Raw genomic sequence first — 20,145 nt, forward strand, 5'->3', positions numbered from 1 at the left:
CCGGGCCCCGCACCGATCCACCACTCCGGCTGAGTGGATCCAAAAGGAAGGAAAGCTACAAAGAAAATAGTGCTGCATCTTCTTTCTTTTGTTTCTGCTCTTGTGTTTGGCTCAAAAACTGAGCCAAAAATGGCATCAAAGCTGTGTGTGATCCTGGCCTAAAGGCCTCCAGACTGGACACATTTCTGGAATTGTTCTCCACATCACACCACTTAAAGGACGGGTGTTGCGAAAAAAAAAATTTTTATATCAATTTGCTTTTAGTGTTTTTTTAAAAAATATTTTATTTATTTGTGTGTTTGTGTTTTACTTTTTTTTATTTTTGAACTTTTTCTTGTCTATGGGGGCTGGCATTTTTTTTTTTCATCTCTGTATGTGTCGATTTACGACACATACAGACATGGAATACGGCACATACAGCCCCAAAGTGAATGCGAACGGGACCCGTTCCATTCACTATGCTGTACGCCGTCTGTGTGGGAACGGCGCATGCGCCACTCCCACACAGTCCAAATGGAAGGTCTTCGGCCGAGCGACGTCCGGCGCCATTTCCTTGTGGACCGGAAGCCGCGGCCAGACAGTAAGATTACTACTTCCGGTCGCGGCTTCCGGAGTTGTGTTCTAATGCAATCACTTTGAGCGGAGGGAGCGGACGGACCGGAGGGAGCGGCGGCGGCAGGAGCAGGTAAGTTATTTCTGTGTATGTACGTGTTTTAGTGTGTGATTACTACTGTATGTAAACCTACTACACTGTGTGTTCGCTCAAAAAATGGCGACACACAGTGTAGGAGGTTTGAACGTTCAATCCCCTCCTTTCTCCTGGCACTAGCCGGGATAAAGGAGGGGGGATTCTGTGAGCTCACTAGAGCGAGTGTGTCTTCTCAAATTTTGCAGCATAAAGCAATGTGATTGCTTTACCACATGCCAATGCTGCAATTTTGGGAATTGCTCCATCTAGTGACCAGCACTGGGAAATGTTATAAATTAGAATCTAATTTATAATATTTCCTGACTCGTGAAAAAATTAGAACAATGTTTAATCATTTATACACTAACTGTTTAACTAAAAAAAATATAATAATAATTTTCTAGCGACACATTCCCTTTAATAAGGGTTAAAACGATCTGCTTTGTCCATCTAGATACATGAACTGTTATGCACTTTGAGCTTCTATCCTAATCTCCTCCCATCTGCTTTTTCCTCCAGGTGCACAGTCCATTCTTCTATTCAATGTTTCGTTTGTCCCCCCAGCGTTTGCTCTCCCTGTCACCCCGTTGTGGAGAATCTTACATAATGCAGAGTGTAAGGGGAATACAAACTCCCAGAAAACATGAAGGCAAAGTGGCTTTGGTGACTGCATCGTCAGATGGGTAATTCATCTCTAAGTATTTAGTGTAACTGGTGTGTGCCTAAAGGCTATGGACACCTTTGGTGCCAACATTTTTTTATTTTTTTATTGCATATATTTTGTGCTAGAAATAATTTTTGTTATAGGTTTTTATTAAAAATGTTGGATTTTAGTATGAATTAAATTCTGTACTTTACTATGTATTGTAATACATGCAGGCTGCAGAATAAAAATCGTACACAATTTTTAACAAAATCTTATAATAAAAATTATTTGTAACACAAAATACAAGCAATAAAAACCCAAGTATATGCACCAAAGGTGTTCATGGCTTTTAAAGCTGCAATTGGTGTAAATTCCCATCTGTTAATTTCTCATAAGTCATTAACATTTTAAATAGCCATACTCCTAAAGAGTTTAGCTAGCGCCTTCTTTAGGGTGCATTTTCACACTGTGGCGGACGGAACCACGCTTACATGCGGTGGCCAATGGCCGCACAATTTTACTGATACCACTGTGGTATTGCCGGTAGAATGATACGGCTAATGACCACTGTATATGAGTGTGGTTTCGTCTGCATTCGGCCGCTGCAGCATTAGAGTGCACCCTATAGTCCTCTGGACTGAAGCTCGGGGGTGCGATAATCTGCTTGATGTCCTGCTGAATTAGATGGCTGGGTGCTTTGTCCTGTGCTCATTGTCTGCTCCTACATAGTAGTGCACTTTGTATGACCTGTCAAGATGAGTAGGGGGAAAAGTCACTGGCTCATGTGGCTTTAATGCCTGTTTAATCTTTAAAAACAGGGATTTTGCTGATACCCTCACTTATTTATTATATACAAAGTGAGTTAGAGGGAACCACAAAGGTGTATACCACCAATAATTGCTTATTAAATTATTTGGGAAAAAGGAAGAGAGGAAAAGAACTGTGGTTCTAGTAGGAAATAAAAATAATAAACTTTATTAATATATTTATGTTAAAATAATTCTATCTTTTTCAATGTAGGTCAAAAATAATTAGCAGTGCAGAAGACCCCTTGTCCTGCACTTAAAGAACAAAATTTGTCTTGTATATGTTTAATTGTAAGATGCTACTATCTTACAATATCAAATTGGACTTTATTGCTTACTAGGGCATGACCACACGTGGCGGATTTCCTCCGCAACTGTCCGCATCAATGCCGCACAGAATCTGCGTTGCAGATTCTGCTGCGGATCTGCACAAAATGTGCAGTAAATTGATGCGGACTAGCTGCTGCGGACTGCGGTAAAAGTACTTCCCTTCTCCCTATCAGTGCAGGACAGAGAGAAGGGACAGCACTTTCCCTTGTGAAAGTCAAAGAAATTCATACTTACCGGCCGTTGTCTTGGTGACGCGTCCCTCCTTCGGCATCCAGCCCGATCTCCCTGGATGACGCGGCAGTCCATGTGACCGCTGCAGTCTGTTATTAGCCTGTGATTGGCTGCAGCCGTCACTTAGACTGAAACGTCATCCTGGGAGGCCGGACTGGAGACAGAAGCAGGGAGTTCTCGGTAAGTATGAACTTCATTTTTTTTTACAGATACATGTATATTGGGATCGGTAGTCACTGTCCCGGGTGCAGAAACAGTTACTGCCGATCGCTTAACTCTTTCAGCACCCTGGACAGTGACTATTTACAGACGTCTCCTAGCAACGCTCCCGTCATTACGGGAGCCCCATTGACTTCCTCAGTCTGGCTGTAGACCTAGAAATACATAGGTCCAGCCAGAATGAAGAAATGTCAAGTTAAAAAAGCAAGACGGATCCGCAGCACACATAACATGTGCATGACAGCTGCGGACTTCATTGCGGAAATTAGAATCTCCATTGAAGTCAATGGAGAAATTCCGCCATGAGTCCGCCACTGCTCCGCAACAGACAGAGCATGCTGCGGACACCAAATTCCGCTCCGCAGCCTATGCTCCGCAGCGGAATTTTACGCCTCGTCTAAACGAACACTGCTAAATTAAAGTGTAAGTCAATGGACAAACGGCTCCGCTGCGGATTAACGCTGCGGAGTGTCCGCAGCGGAATTTAAGTGAAATTCCGCCACGTGTGAACCCAGCCCTAGAGTGAGTAAAGATCTGACTACACTGGTATGTTATGTGCACTGCGTGTTTCAGCACTGGCTGTCAGTCTCTGAGCATTGTATCTGCTGTTCTGTGTACACTGATAGTTGCAATGTTTCTGTTAGTAAATAGACATTGTATCAATTCCTTGGTTCTATGCTATGCACTGTTTGTGTCAATGTTGGCTAGCTAGTTCATAGAAATGTAAGGTTATTTAAATGCTCGTATTTACTGAAAAAATCAGCACTTGCTGCTAGTTGATATACTCAAGATTGAATTACTGTTGGAGTATCGTGCTGGATTTTATAAAGTGTCTATTTTACAATTGTTATGTTAATATAACAGTCCACATTTGTTTGTTATGCCACGCTGGTCATTTCTACCAGATATAGCAGTGATGCGGTAACCTGTGTGAATGAGCACTACAGGGAGTGCTCTAATTCTTAGTTGCTCAATGTCAGTTCCCACCATGCGTTTGTGAGAAGCTGTGAGTAGCAAAACTCTAAATGACGGCACTTTATAATGTTAGAATGAATGAAAAGCTTTGTGTTCCACTTTTGCAAGTGACATGCACCTACGATCCTCGTATTAGGGAAGAGCAGCAATGCAGTGATCTAGCTAGGTAGCCTTTACGTAGGTGAACTTAGTGAGTGCTATAAAATTAATTAGAAATGCACTTGCTGATGTGCTCTATTTGTTATCTGCTCTCTGTTTATTATCACCGTGTTCACGGAGAGGCAGTGAATAGCAGCACAATGTTAAATTAGCTGGCCTCTATACGTCAGCTGGCTTAGGTAGTGCTGTCAGGGATTTTACCCTGCAGCGTCTTTCAGGATACTCGCACCACTCTCCTTTTGCTTTTGCTTTTAAGTCGTTGCCGACTATTGATTGATATTTGTAGGTAGCATTCGATTAAGCTAGGACCTTCAACATTGAATTAGTTAATATGTCTGGACACCCGACGCGCGTTTCGCCGGCATTCCGGCTTCCTCTTGGGGTGTAAGCCGCCGGTTCTGGAGCCCTTATATATCAGAAATGCTGAGTGACAGCTAAGGGGGCCAATAGGATTGTTTTGATTGTAACAATGTGTAAGTGACAGGTAGATCAATTCAGAAGTCTGTCACAAGGCTCAATATTATATCTTGACAGAAAAATCAATTTTGAATGATATTTTATCTAGATATTGATTATTATTCTTAGTTTCCTATATTTATTAAAGTTATGAGTTGCTAATATATATATGGATGGCAGTTATATTTCAAATTACTTTATATCAAGTTTTTACATATATATATATATATATATATATATATATATATATATATATATATATAAACATCTAGTTTAATCAGATATGCCAAGGGTGAATTCTTTAGTGTTATAGAGGTTGCTATGCTCAAATATTAGATGTTTGTTTTAATGTCCATATTTTTATCATCTGATTCTTGTTCTTTCATATATATAGGGAAAGAGAAAGGGGGATACAGAACGCCCATCGTGACGAACTCCCACAGCATCTTTCTCATGTATTTGTTTAATCTTTATACAGATATAGTTGGTAAACTTTCTGACCATAAAGCTGATCATATACAAAAGATAAAAGTTGTCCAATGGCGTTTTGCGTATGGGGTCCTTAAAACTCTCCTCAGACAGGAAATATTGAAGAGGAAAGAGGGAGCGGGCATTTTGGCTGCTGGAGCCTTCGAACGACCGTTATTTCAGGTGTATAGCCAGCTAAAGAGATTGTACAAGCAATTCCTTTTAGCTGCATGGTATGAAAGTACTTTCGACGGGATGTTAAATAATGTCAAATTCCTTTATAGGATCGGCTTAGCTATTGCACGACGACTTGCTCAGGATGGAGCACGAGTTCTTCTCAGTAGCCGAAAGCAACAAAATGTGGACAAGGCTGTTCAAGAACTCAAAAAGGAAGGTCTGAATGTAGAAGGGACCGTGTGCCATGTGGGCAAGAATGAAGACCGAGTAAAACTAGTGAATACCGTAAGTACGTAATGCAGGTACTCTAATTCTGGAACAATAGGCCATTTTCTGAGGGATTTTACTTGTAAGACCACTAGGATCATTTAAAATACAAATATCCCAGGGATTTATGAAAAAAAAGTTATTTTTATATAGTAAGGATAAAAAAAGACTAAGGTCTAAGTATGAGATGATCATTTGACAGCTCTCTGTTTTAGCCATTGATATATTTATACATATGAATTAAGTCACCGCTAAGCAGTCTTTTCTCCAAATTAACAGGCTTCTTTTTGATCTTTCTTGGTACTGTAGTTATAATTACATTAGTCACCAACCTCTGAATATACTCAATTATAAACACGTGCCCACAACTGTAAACCGTATTCTGAAAAGTGATTTTATATAAGGGTAATACTATGTTCTCTTTTGATGCTTCCATTATCACATTTGCCTTGGTAGCAGCTGCCTGGCACTGAATTCTAAAGTTGATTTTGCAATTCACTAATAACGCCAAGTCCTGTTTATAACCTAACATTTATCTACGTTTACTGTAACTTTTTTGTTGCCTTCTGGTAGAAAAGTAACAACGTAGTGTATTAAAATGTTGGTTATCCAATGTTATGTCTACCACCTGTTGGTTACGCCTAATGCCTTTTCTTATGTCAAATATTTTTTTGTAGGCTGTGCAGAAATTTGGGGGAGTGGATATTCTTGTTTCTAATGCTGCTGTAAACCCATTTTTTGGGAACATTTTGGACTCTACAGATGAAGTGTGGGAAAAGGTAATACTTGTTAAAATAACACTTATTATATTGCAACTCCATCCCTTCTTATAATGTATTGTAATGAATTACTGGTATACACTGTTTAAATTTCCTAGTGGTCATTCATACAGCCATTATATGGGGGTCAGTGCCAAGTCTATTTGCCTGGCAGAGGAATGGAAAATATAATCTTCATAACCAGCCCAGTGATTGCAAGAGCCCTAATAAATGATCTGGCTTATGGGCTTGGGCTACTCAGCGACCTTTTGTTGTGGTAAAATCATAGGATGACTGCAAACTCAATATTTCCTTATGGTGAATAAGAGGAACATTTAGGATGCATCGTGGTAATCTTATAATTTTACAGCGACGTACATGTGACCAAATGTTGTGGTTTCCTTAATTTTGACAGGATAGCGCTGCATGCGGTCAAATCTTCAACAGCAGTATGAACGAGCCTTAGAAAAAAAGGGTCTTGTATTGCAGTTCGGCCGCATTAACTTGCAATATCAGACACAGCCCATGCGCAAGATTGTTTTTTTTTTTTTTTTAAAAAGAGCATTTCCTTAATCCCAGTGAATTTATTAAATGTGTATTCATTTTCAGTGGTCACACTACTTTTTTTGGTAAAAGTTATGCTTTATCTTCTGTATTTTAGTTGCATAATTCTGCTTGCCCATTAGATTGGATATTAAAGAGGCTCTGTCACCAGATTATGAAATCCCTATCTCCTATTGTATGTGATCGGTGCTGCAATGTAGATAACAGTAAAGTTTTTGTTTTTTTAAAAACGTTCATTTTTGGCCAAGTTATGAGCTATTTTATATATATGCAAATGAGCTTTGAAATGGACAACTGGGCATTTTTTTTCGTTATGTCCAACTGGGCGTGTATTGTGTTTTTAACTGGGCGTGTTCACGTGTATGACGCTGACCAGTCAGTGACCAGTCAGCGTCATGCACTCCTCTCCATTCATTTACACAGCAGCGATGTGCAGCCACATACACAGACATTAACGTTAATCAAGTGTCCTGATAATGAATACACATGACCTCCAGCCTGGACGTCATGTGTATTCAGAATCCTGACACTTCTGACTCTTTTCTTTGAGATTTCCAGCAAGGGAAACGAAATCTCGTTTACCTTGTAATCTCGCGAGATTACGCATGGCTTGCTGGAATCTCACAGAAAAGATTCAGAAGTGTCAGGATTCTGAATACACATCACGTCCAGGCTGGAGGTCATGTATATTCATTATCAGGACACTTGATTAACGTTAATGTCTGTGTGTGTGTGGCTGCACATCGTTCTAGTAAGAACTATGCTATGCTGCTGTGTAAATGAATGGAGAGGAGTGTATGACGCTGACTGGTTACTGATTGGTCAGCGTCATACACGTAAACACGCCCAGTTGGACATAACGAAAAAAAACGCCCAGTTGTCCATTTCAAAGCTCATTTGCATATATATAAAATAGCTCATAACTTGGCCAAAAATGAACGTTTTTCAAAAAAACAAAACGTTACTGTTATCTACATTGCAGCGCCGATCACATGCAATAGGAGATAGGGATTTGATAATCTGGTGACAGAGCCTCTTTAACTGGAAATGTTTGATGAAAATTATATCTATTAAAGCATTTCTGATGTTTGCTGCTAGATAAAGTGTATGAAAGAGCATGTAATGAAGGCTCATGCTGTAAAAGTTCATCATCCTACTTATGTAGTTCCAAATAACGTTTATCCAGAAAGTCTCCGAAGGCAGATGCAGAAGAGCGGTTTATACATTAGTGATATTGAATGGCCGAATGATAGCCGACTCCTCGTTTATAGTCGATTGGCGTTAGACATGTAACAATTTCTTGGTGAAAAGATGGAAACCGACTTCTGCGTAAAATCTTTTGTGGGTTGCACAAATTAACCTTTGATGCCATTTTATGGGGATACGTTTGCCAAGGAAAACACTTTTGAAACTCTCGGTGGGTATTTCAACTAACACCCGTTTCATGACATTATTTTTTTTGATGCATGCTCTTTACATACACTATATGGACACCTGACCATCATAAATATGAGTTTGTCGAACATCCCATTCTAAATCAATAGGCATTAATATAGGGTTGGGCCCCTTTTGCGGCTATAGTAGCCTCCACTCTTCTGGAAAGACTTTCCACAAGATTTTGGAGTGTGTCTGTGGAAATTTGTGCCCATTCAGCAAAAAGAACATTTGTGAGATCAGGCACTGATGTTGAATGAGAAGATCTGGCTCACAATCTGCGTTCCAATTTATTCCAAAGATGTTTGGGGTGAGGTTTATGTCTGAGTTGTAGCTACTCTTCGATACTTTCAGTTCACAGTAATAGCACTTAGTTATAGCAGATCTAAAATTTCCTGAGCTAAATTGTCTCAAAGGTGGCATCCTTTGCCCATTCTACTATCAATGTTTGTCTATGGAGATTGCATGGCTGTGTACTTGATTTTATGTACATGCAACAAGTGTGGCTGAAAAATCCTAACTCAGTAATTAGGAGAGGTGTTTACATATTTGTGGCCATATAGTGTATCATCAGTTGTAGGAAACAAAGATTTCTGTATTGTATCAACCACTGTTCAGAACAAATGACGAAAAAATTCAATACGTCAGATCAAGTTCCAGACCGCTTTCGGGGGTTGGTTGTTGTTAAAAATATGTGTTTGCTGCACAGAAAGTTGACGATCGATGGACAACAGTTCTCTAAATCTGTGGTTTTGACCGATCAAAATCATTAGTGTATCGCCACCTTAATATCCCCATGCAAATAATCTGGCATCAAATGTTCCTGCATATATCTGATTATTAGATTTGTACTGCAATACAAAGTTAAAATACGGAATTACAGGCTAAAACTATAATCTGTCCTTTTTATTAACAATAGTTGCGTTACTCTAGTGACACATTTACTCACACAGTCACTCTGTTCACTATTCTTTCCTCAGATTCTGGACATTAATGTCAAAGCAACATTCCTGTTGGTGAAACTTGTGGTGCCCAAAATGCAGGAAAGAGGGTGAGAATTTGGGGAGTATGATGTGGGCTTTTCTTTGCTACATGGCAAACAAGTATTGGTTGTTCTACACGAATGAAATAAATTAGGAAACTACAAAATATGAGTACAATGTACAATATATTGTTTGAAGTTTGCTGTTTAAAAGATAAATTTAGATCCCAGCTGAGACATAGCTATAGGGGGTACAGAGGTAGAAGTCAAGCCTGGTGCCTGAGGGGGGCCTCTCTGCCACAAAAGATGAATCCAGTATATTAAATGGCACATGGTAGGTTCAGGCAGGCCCGTTTATGAGATTTTGCATTGGCCCAGGAGCTTCAGGATACACCTCCGGATCCCAGTGAAGCTTTCAGGTGACGGGTTTGCTTGTGTGCACCCATAGTATTCAGCTAGAAGCATTATGACTTTTTTTTTTTATAATGCATCAATAAGTGTATGTGTGTCTCATCATTACTGCTTAACTGGCACTACAGCGGAGCTGTGTCTTTTCTGTTTCCACAGAGGTGGGAGTATTGTGATTGTCTCATCTGTGGGTGGGTTTACCCCTTTTCCAGTAAGTAAATCATACCTCCCAACTTTGAAGTATCACAAAGAGGGACAAACGATGCAGCACATGCAAATGCTTTTTCTTTTAAGCCACGCCTCTAATCCACCCAATCCCCGCCCATACACAGCCAGTTCAGCAGACACAGTATCATGCTCCCATAGTGCCTCCTACACAGTATAATACCAAATAGCTGCCACCATACAGTATAATACCCCTATAGCTACCACCATACAGTATACTGCCCCATAGATGCACCCATACAGTATAAAACCAGTATAAAACCAGCAACGATGCCCCATACAGTATAATGCCCACACAGATTCTCCCATGCAGTATAATGCACATACAGATGCCCCATGCAGTATAATGCCCAAACAAATTCCCTTATACAGCATAATGCCCCCATAGCTGCCCCATACTGTATAATGCCCCCTTCGCTGCCCCTAGTGCCAGTGCACTTGTAGATAGTAACACAGTGCCCATGTAGATAGAGCCCATGTACATAGCGCCACAGTGTCCCCGGTAGATAGTGCCCCTATATAGTGCCACAGTGTCCTTGTAGATAGTGCCACACGCCCCTTAAAGATAGCGCCCCCTCCCCTGTAGATAGTGCCATTGGGACTCCCTCTAGGAGCGGAATCCCCAGCCAGAGCATAAGCTGAGGATTCCTAGAGGGAAGCCCTGATGTCACTGTCCATATATAGACAGTGACGTCAGTGGCTACTCCTTCAGCGGAATTCCCGTTGCCGACTCTTGTCGGCGATTCCGCTTCAGGAGGAGCCTCTGACATCAATGTCGGTATATGGACAGTGACCTCAGGGGTTTCCTCTAGGAGTGGAATTCCTGACCAGATCATCGGCAACGGGGATTCCGCTCAAGGAGTAGCCACTAATTTTGAAGCAGAGAAGCATCAGCTCCCTGCTTAAGAATTAGTAAAGAGCGGAGGAGCAGAGGGAGATCTTACGCTTGCCTAGGACTCCCCGGGCACAGCGCTACTTTAAGCGCTGTGCTCGGGGAAGCCCCTGACGCTATTGTCCATGTATGGACAGTGACGTCAGTGGCTACTCCTTCAGCGGAATCTCCTTTGCCGACTCTGGGAGGAGCCCGTGATGTCAATGTCTGCGGTCCAGGCTCATAGAAAATAATGGACGCGGCTAGGTGCAATCACGGCCTTGTGCATGAGGCCTAAGCACTGTGCTCGGGGAAGCCCTTTGACGTTACTGTTCATATATGGACAGTGACGTCTATGGCTATTCCTTGAGCGGAATCCCTGTTGCCGACTCTGGCCGGGGATTCCACTCCAGGAGGAGTCCCTGACGTCACTGTCCATATATGGACAGTGATCTCAGGGATTTCCTCTTGGAACTGGGGATTCCGCTCCAGGAGTAGTCACTGACTTCACTGTCCATATATGGACAGTAACGTCAAGGGCTTTCCCGAACACAGCGCTTAGAGTAGCGCTATGCCCGGGGTGTCCTCGGCGAGCGGAGGATCTCCCTCTATCCCTCCGCTATGACCTAATTCTGAAGCAGGGAGCTGATGGTTCCCTGCTTCAGAATTGGGTTCAAATGTATCTGCGTCCTGAGGACGCAAATCCAGTTGACAGCGGGACATACCCCCGGCCGCCCAGGACAGTGGGACACTGCCTTGAATCTGGGACTGTCCCACTGAATCCGGGACGGTTGGGAGGTATGAGTATTCTTTTGAATTTTACTAAAGGTTTCCAGCACAGGTGATGATGCTTCCCTGCTTTTCAATGTTGTGCCCTTGTTTTTTTCCCTCACAGGCTCTGGGACCCTACAGTGTCAGTAAGACCGCATTGCTTGGTCTAACCAAGGCCCTCGCTCTAGAATTAACACCTCTGAACATTAGAGTGAACTGCCTTGCTCCAGGCCTCATCCGCACCAAGTTCAGTTCAGCTGTAAGTACATAATCCTGGCATAGATGGCTGCATACTATATAAGTATATATATAAGTATACGATTTGTGGTAACCAGGTTAGATAGCGCACCCCCCCCCCGCATCGGCGATCGCTGCAATTGGTCGGTTAGACCGAACAACCACTGCTTTTTGCAGCTGTAACTGCACAGGGCACAGTGATACGGTGGGGATTGGTGCTGTCTGGGTGCAGCCCCATTCCCTGCCATGTACTTGTGAGGCATTGGTGGTGGGCATTGGTGGCGGGTTCACCAGCTCTGCCCGCCTCAATCTGGTTAGGAACGGTGAGCAGAGCTGGTGTACTATCATCTGTGAGCCATACTCACCCTTGCTGAGGCCTTGCTGAGGCCTTCTATGCTGCGATCGTCCTCTTCTGCATCCTGCTGTGTCATCACTCACTGTGATTATTATCATCAACTGTGCTGCTGATATTTTTTTTTTTAGCAGCAACACTAGTGATTCCTACATTTCCCTTTCCCGGTCCCTATTCCTGTCACTCCTCCCCTGTGTACGTCATGTGGCCGCTGATCAGTCACCGCCATCAGTAATCAGCAACTTTGGACTTTTTTTTGGACAGTTTTGCCAATCTCTGTGTGTTTGCCCTGCGGCCACTGAGTGCTGATCAGTGACCGACATCACTGATCAGCACCATCTTCTTGTGTGCCTATGCGTCCACTTGAGGGCTGAGTCCATAATTAGCCTCAGTGGTAATTAATTGACGCAGGTTTTTTTTGGGCCTTCATTTCTCTGCCTGCACCGTCTCCGTGTGTGTGCCCTGCAGCCTCTGAGTGCTGATTAGTGACCACTATCACTGATTGGCATCTGTGCCCTGTTTTTGGCGCAGGTTTTTGGCCTATTTTTACTGCACCATCTTTCTGTGTGCGCCCTGCGGCCACTGAGTGCTGGGTCTACAATCAAACTGTTTATATATCAAACTGTAGAAAGGTAAAAAAAATAAATAAAAAAAGTTAAATAAAATATAGTTAGGTGTAGCTAGTACCTGCATAGGTAGGGCATTAGGGTAGCGGTAATTTAGGTGTAGCTACTACCTGCATAGGTGGGACATTAGGGGAGCGGTAGTTTAGGTGTAGCTCTAGTACCTGCATAGGTAGGGTGTTAGGGTAGCGGGCGTATAGGTTAGCATCTGTTTTATAGTAAGAAAAAAATTACATCGCAGTTTAGGTAGTTTTATCTATACAATTTTTCTAAAGTTAGTGTAAATTTACTGTAGTATATTTCTTATACTATTTTTTTTCTAAAATATAGTGTTGCATTTAGTGTCAGTGGTTACTGTAGCTTTATAGTTTTAGTCTTCATTTACTGCAGTATAATTTTTATACTACAGTTTTTTTAGCACTAATATATTCAGCGTCACTAAATTTTAGTTAGTGTCAGGTAGTCAGGAAATTCTTTCCAATTTTATATTGGCGTCATTTTTAAAAAAAAATTAAGTTTGTTTAGTACATTTTTTATACTTTTTTTCTAAACTTTTCTTTTCTTCTCTTTTCCTTTTTTTTTTTTTAAATACACATGTGAAAGCACAACACACACAACCCCCTGTGTAAAAATAAAGTCAGTGTTAGGGTGGATTCACACGAACGTGTATTGGGTCCGTGCGGGCCGCGTGGTTTTCACGCGCCACGCACAGACCAATACAAGTCTATGGGGCAGTACAGACAGTCCGTGCTTTTTGCGCAGCATTTGTCCGCTGCGCAAAAAGCGCGACATGGTCAATATCTCCGCGTATTTCGCACATCACGCACCCATTGAAGTCAATGGGTGAGTGAAAACCACGCAGGTCGCACGGAAGCACTTCCGTGCGAACTGCCTGTTTCGCGCACCAGCTGTCAAAAGGATGAATGTAAACAGAAAAGCACCACGTGCTATTCTGTTTACAAACATCCAAACGGAGTGTCTTTGAGATGAGCGAACCCGGACAACCGAACCGAACTTCACCGGGTTCGGCCGAACTCGTTTTGGCCGAACCCGGCAAAAAAATTTCCGGTACGCGACATCAGGAGATAGTCACTGTCCAGGGTGCTGAAAGAGTTAAACTGTTTCAGCACCCTGGACAGTGACTTCTGATCCCAATATACATGAACGTGTAAAAAAAAAAAGAAGTTCTGACTTACCGATAACTCCCGGCTTCTTCCTCTAGTCTGACCTCCCGGGATGACAATTCAGTCCAAGTGACAGCTCCAGCCAATCACAGGCCAAGCACAGGCTGCAGCAGTCACATGGACTGCGGCTTCATCCAGGGAGGTGGGGCCAGATGTCAAGAGAGGCGCGTCACCAAGGACGCGTCACCAAGGCAACGGCCGGGAGGGAAGTTCTCGGTAAGTACGAACTTTTTCTTTTTTTTTAACAGGTTTCTCGATATTGTGATCGGCATTCACTGTCGAGGGTGCTGAAAGAGTTAACTGCCGATCAGTTAACTCTTTCAGCACCCTGGACAGTGACTGACGTCGACTAGACTCATCTCTATGATGGCGGCTGCGCCTTACACATGTTGAAGCACTACACACGGGGCCAGCTCCAGGTTTATGTGGGCCCTTGGGCCACAGACTAAGTGGGCCCCTTTGCGGGGGAACTCACGGCGGCAGTAAATTGGCAGAAAACGTCACTTTGTGTCCCCATATAGAAGTTAGGCCCTGTTTATGCCCCCATAAAGAAGTTAGGCCCCCAGTTTCTACCCCCAATAAATTTAGTGCTCACTGTAGATAGTGCCACACAGCCCCCCTCCCTGTAGGTAGCTCCTTTGGGACTCCCTCTAGGAGTGGAATCCACAACCAGAGCATTGCCAACGCTCTGGCAAGAGATTCCGCTTCAGGAAGAGCCCCTGACGTCACTGTCCATATATGAGGAGCACTACTAGCACTCTGCCTGGGACTCCTGCTCTGCTCCTGACATCACTGTCCATATTTGGATAGTGATGTCTGGGGCAGAGCGCTAGTAAAGGCTCTGTTCCGGTACTCCGGCTCTGGGGAAGCCCCTGACATCACTCTCCATATATGGATAGTGATCTCAGGGGCAATCCCAGAGCCAAAGTACCTGACAGCGCGCTACTAGCACTCTGCCTGGGAGTCTGTAGCCTAGTAAATCGCAGAGTAGGGAGCTACCTCCCTGCTCTGCCACAGTGTTCATTAGTATCTGCGTCCTAAGGACGCAGATATCATTAAATGTGGTGTCGCTACCGCTGTAGCAGCCATAGCTGCTTCTAGCGGGGCCACTGGGCATGGGGGGACCGTGACGACGGCTGGCACGGGCCTCCTCCAGCCGTGGGCTCTGTAGCAACCGCTATGTAGTTACGCCGCCTTATAGACCGGGGCTTTCTCTAGAAGCAGAATCCTGTCGGCAACACACTGGTCGGGGATTCCACTCCTGGAGGAGCCATGACGGCAGCGTCAGCACCCGGCAGACGAGTGGGCACCCCGAAGGGTAGTGGGCCCTGGCACTTGCATGGATTGGCCAGGTGCTGATGCCGTCCCTGAGTACACACCCCCTTAATAAAAATGTCCCAATCATCACAAAGTGTCTATTCAGCAGAGGAGTCATACGCCATCCTCGCCTCTGACACTCATTCGGCTAGTGAGAGGGAAGTGGAATTTGCCCCATACATCTTGTCCTCCTCATCATCTGGTGATAAGGAACCCCCGCAAAGGCGGCTCAGGATATCAGCTGAGGTAACCCTCCCAGATAAGTAATTCCATATGGAACCCACCCCCCGAGAGTCTACGCTACCTGAATTCATAGGCAGCTCAGGAAAAATTTTGAGACTGAAGGCCTCACAGGGATTGTTTGGTTTTTTTCAGTGAGGATTTTTTGTGAAGTTTGTGCTGCATATGGGGTGTCATGGTGCGGGGTGTGGACCCACTGGGCCGTACCGCGTAGCAGGCTGGCAGCTGGCCAAACATGTATATATGCAATGTCTATAGTTCTGAAAGGGTACCTGAGGCAACGTAGACAGTAGTGCTGGTTTCAGGCTAAGATGAGGCTCCGGCAGTAGACAGACACCCGGCGGGGTGCAACACAGTAGATGCAGTGGATGGCACAACACGACTCCAACTCCAACTCTTTAAGGCACAGAAGCACAGTAGCACTGGATACAGGGTACAGGCAGCAGGAACGGGAAACACTGGGAACTGGAAAATAGGAGACCATTTGCAAGGACAAACTAGGGTAACACAACAACGCTCAGGCAGTATTGAGAGGGCAGAGCCCCTTTTATAGTCCAGAGGCATTCTGGGCTAATTGCAGCTAATCTGAAATGTGTGCGTACTGGCCCTTTAAGGCCGAGCACGCGCGGGCGCGCGCACCCTGTGGGAGCCAGTGTCAGAATGAGGAAGTGAGTGCCGGCGTCTCCCAGGAGGGGGATGCCACCCGAAACTCACTCGTCTATAGCCCCAGCCGTCAGAGGGTAAGTCAGGGCGACGGTCCGCGGCCATAGACGTTACATGGGGCTAGTAAAGAAGCCACAGATTAGGCAATACTGGAGTACAGATATTTTGTACAATACCCCAATTTACCGCATGGCAATGCCCCAGACACACTTTGAAGCTATTCTTGAATTTTTGCATTATAATCATAATACACAGTGCCCACCCCGTGATGACCCCACATATGACCGCCTATTCAAAATCAGGCCTGTCATTAATCATTTCTGCACCAAATTTAAAAAAGCGTATACTTCCAAAAGAACATTGTAATAGACGAGTCAGTAGTACATTTTAAGGGAAGGCTAAAATTCCTCCAATACCTGCCCAGTAAAAGGACGAGGTATGGGATAAAAATGTACAAACTCTGCGAAAGTAGCTCAGGGTACACCTACAGGTTTCAGGTTTATGAAGGCAAGAACTCCATGATTGAACCCCCAGAATGTCCCCCATCCTGGGAGTTAGTGGGAAAATAGTGTTGGATTTGATGTACCCGCTGCTGGACCATGGTTACCAACTTTACATGGATAACTTCTACACCAGCATCCCATTATGTAAGTGTTTCTCCACCAGAAATACTGCAGCGTGCTGCACGGTGCGCAAAAAACAGAAAGGCCTCTCTAAAACACTGCTTGGCCAGCGTGTTAGAAGGGGTGAGAGCAGTGAAATATGCAGCGAGAACATGTTATTCGTCAAGTATAAGGACAAGAATGGGAACGCCATGGGAACGCCAGCACCCCTGTCTGTGTACGAGGTAGCACTACAATGACCCCCAAGCCAGATTGCATCGTGGGCTAAAATAAGTACATGGGAGGGGTTGATCTCTCAGATAAAGTGCTGAAGCCGTATAGTGCCATGCGAATAACAAGGGTGTGGTACAAAAAGGTGGCCGTGCACATGGTACAGATGGCATTGAATAATGCTTACGTGCTATTCCAATGTGAGACCAGACCGGGTCATTCCTTCATTTTCAAGAGGTGATTGGGCCCTCCCACCAGGGAGGGGAGGGCCCAAGCCCATTTTCTGAAAGCAAGGGCGCCCGTAATTGTACCAGGGCAATGCTTTCCCAGCATCGTTCTCCAAACTGCAAAGAAGGGAAGATATCAAAAAAGGTGCAGAGTGTGTAGCAAAAGGGGGATGAGAATGGACACCACTTATCAGTGGAACACCTGCCCCGAAATACCTGGCCTGTGCATAAAGGATTGCTTCAAGGCTTACCACACATCTGTGAATTATTAATTTTATTATTGCTGTACCCTTTTATTATACTCTGATTTGCTTTTCACAACTAACACATGCCCCTACATTATATATTGAAATATCAGTAAATATGGCTTAATTCAAATATATTCAGCAAAAAAACAACCTGTGGGGGGTTTCCACTGGTTTGGTCCCTCAGCGGCTTTGCAAATGCAACATGGCCCCGCAAACCAATCTAGCAAAATCGGAATCATCTGAGTCAAATGGCACTCAAATACCACATATGGGGTATTGCCAAGCTCAGAAGAATTTGCTTTACAAATGCTGTGGTGCCTTTTCTCCTTTAGTCTTTGTGAAATAAAAAACAATTTTATTGGAAAAAATTGAGGTTTTAATTTTCGTGGCCTACTTCCAATAATTTCTGCAAAAAACCTGTGGGGTCAAAATACTAACTATATCCTTAGATAAGTTCCTTGAGGGTGTAGGATCACGAAATGGGGTCACTTTTGCAGTATTTCCACTGTTTTGGTCCCTCAGGGGCTTTGCAAATGCGACATGGTACTGCAAACCAATCCAGAAAAATCTGAATGCCAAATAGCAGTTCTTCCCTTTTAAGCACTGCCGTGTCTCTAAACAGCCGTTTATGACCACATATATGGTATTGTTGTACTCGGGAGAAACTGCTCTACAAATGTTGGGGTGCTTTTTTTTTCCTTTCATTTTTGTGGAAATTAAAAAAAAAACTTGGCTAAACCTACATTTTATTGGGAAAAATTTAGATTTTCATTTTTACGGCCTAGTTCCAATAATTTCTGCAAAAAACCTGTGGGGTCAAAATGCTCACTATACCTCTAAATAATTTAATTGATTGGTATGTAGAGGCAGTCCCGCCAAAGCTTGAGGTAGAGGAGGCTGGACAGGATGGATCTGCAACAGACCGTGACCGAGGCACTTGGAGCCCCATTGGAGAACTTCTCCGGAGTTCCAGTCCAGGACTGGGGCATGTAGTCGAAGGCAAGGCAGGCCCAGCAGAACAGGATTGATGGCCTTGGGCAAAACAAGGAAAGAAATCCGTTCCGAATGAAGGACTCCAACCTGGAGCTTCAACGGCTTGCTTTTAGAAACGATGGGATCAGGCAGAGGCAGTCCGTTCACTGAGGCAACAGCCAAAGATGTCTCTAGGGGGACTGTGGGCAAATTAAGATGATCCACCAGCTCTCTTTGGATGAAATTTGCCGCAGACCCAGAGTCAAGATAGGCAGAAACCTGATGCGTCTTCTCGCCGGATACTAGGGTCACAGGAATAGTCAGCTTGCAGCAGAATGTTTTATTAGGTACCGTTCAACCTAGGGTTGTCTTCCTAACCAATCCTAGGCAGTGGGGTCTCTCTAGCTTCTGGGGACACAGAAGCACAATATGGCCTCCGAGGCTGCAATACAGACTGCGTTGTTTCTCCTGGATAGACAATTTGACATGGTTACTCTGCATAAGATCCTCTGGTAGGACGACTGAGAAGGATTGCTGGAAAGTAGAATCCAGCCTAGGAAGTTCTCTGTCCCGGAGAACCTCTTGGGAACACTCCCGGATCCTCTTGTCAACCCGGGTGGCGAGTAGGATGATTGTCCAGCGTAGATGGCAGATCACGAGCAGCCAGCTCGTCCTTTATCCCCGAAGACAGACCCTGCCAGAATGTGGCCACCAAAGCCTCGTTGTTCCAGGTTAACTCAGCAGCCAGGATACAGAACTGAATGGCATACTCGCCCACGGAGAGGTCTCCCTGGTGTAGGGTCAGCAGGGATGCAGCAGCCGAAGAAACTCTCCCAGGTTCCTCAAAGATCGAGCTGAAGGTCCGTAAGAAGCACTGCAAGTCTCTGGTCCCTGAACTTCCCACAGAGGATTAGCCCATGCCAGGGCTTTGCCAGTAAGGAGAGAGATGATGAAGGAGATCCTGACGTCATCCGAAGAGAAGGACCTGGCATGAAGTCTGAAGTGGATCAGGCACTGATTCAAAAATCCCCTGCAGGTCCTCGGGTCTCTGTCATAGCGTGGAGGTAGCGGCAAGAAGCACATGGGGTCGGCACTGGTACAGACAGGAAGTGTAACAGGAGGAACAGCAGGAATGGGTGCAGTAACGACTGTGGTTGGAGCAGGCAGCCGATGGGCTATGGCGTTCACCGACAGGAGGAGTTGGTCTTGCCGTGACTGGAGGTTTTGCATCTTGGCCAGCATGGCTTGTGTCGTCAAGGTCTCAGGTTGACCAGCGGGGTCCATGGCCTGAGCGTACTGTCACGGTTTGTGGGTTTGTGGACCCACTAGGCCATACCGCCGTAGCGGGGAGGCAGCTGGCCAAACAGGGAACCCAAGCAATACAAAGTCCCGCACAAGGCCGCAGCCCTGGCACTGATGGAGATGGGTGCAGCAGGTAACGCCAGACGTGGCGGATGACAGCAGGTGCCGCAGGTTGCGCCAGACGTGGTGAATCCTTCTGGACGTGGCAGATGACACAGGACGTGGCGGATGACACAGATGCAGTAGACACGACTCCAACCAGTAGGCACAGGAACAAGAACACAGCACGGGATACAGGAACAGGTAACAGGGAACGGGAAACAACTGGAACGGGAAACACTAAGGGACCATTTGCAAGACAGACTTAGGAATTACTAACAATGCTCAGGCAACGATCAGAAGGGCGGGGGCCCTCTTACAGACCATGAAGTCATGTGGTTGATGCTGATGATTGTTTTACATTTTCTCTACGGGACACAGCAGACCGGAGCGGAAGTGAGTGCTGGCGTCTC

General features: G+C 44.6%; 1 protein-coding gene across 2 annotated transcripts in view; it reads left to right on the forward strand.

The window, feature by feature from the left end:
* The first annotated feature begins 1,187 nt into the window (after positions 1 to 1,187).
* Positions 1,188 to 20,145, forward strand: part of LOC142742717 (dehydrogenase/reductase SDR family member 4-like) — a 29,642-nt gene continuing 10,684 nt past the window's right edge. Inside the window, exons 1-6 of one of the 2 annotated variants that reach the window (XM_075852771.1) lie at positions 1,188 to 1,371; positions 5,263 to 5,440; positions 6,100 to 6,201; positions 9,159 to 9,229; positions 9,728 to 9,779; positions 11,560 to 11,694. In XM_075852771.1, the coding sequence (XP_075708886.1) occupies positions 1,232 to 1,371; positions 5,263 to 5,440; positions 6,100 to 6,201; positions 9,159 to 9,229; positions 9,728 to 9,779; positions 11,560 to 11,694 (678 nt within the window). In that variant the 5' untranslated portion in view covers positions 1,188 to 1,231. The remainder of the gene's footprint in view (positions 1,372 to 5,262; positions 5,441 to 6,099; positions 6,202 to 9,158; positions 9,230 to 9,727; positions 9,780 to 11,559; positions 11,695 to 20,145) is intronic. The other variant, XM_075852780.1, reaches the window with a different exon arrangement.

Source organism: Rhinoderma darwinii, chromosome 1 (assembly GCF_050947455.1).
Source record: "Rhinoderma darwinii isolate aRhiDar2 chromosome 1, aRhiDar2.hap1, whole genome shotgun sequence".
NCBI classification, from domain to species: Eukaryota; Metazoa; Chordata; class Amphibia; order Anura; family Rhinodermatidae; genus Rhinoderma; species Rhinoderma darwinii.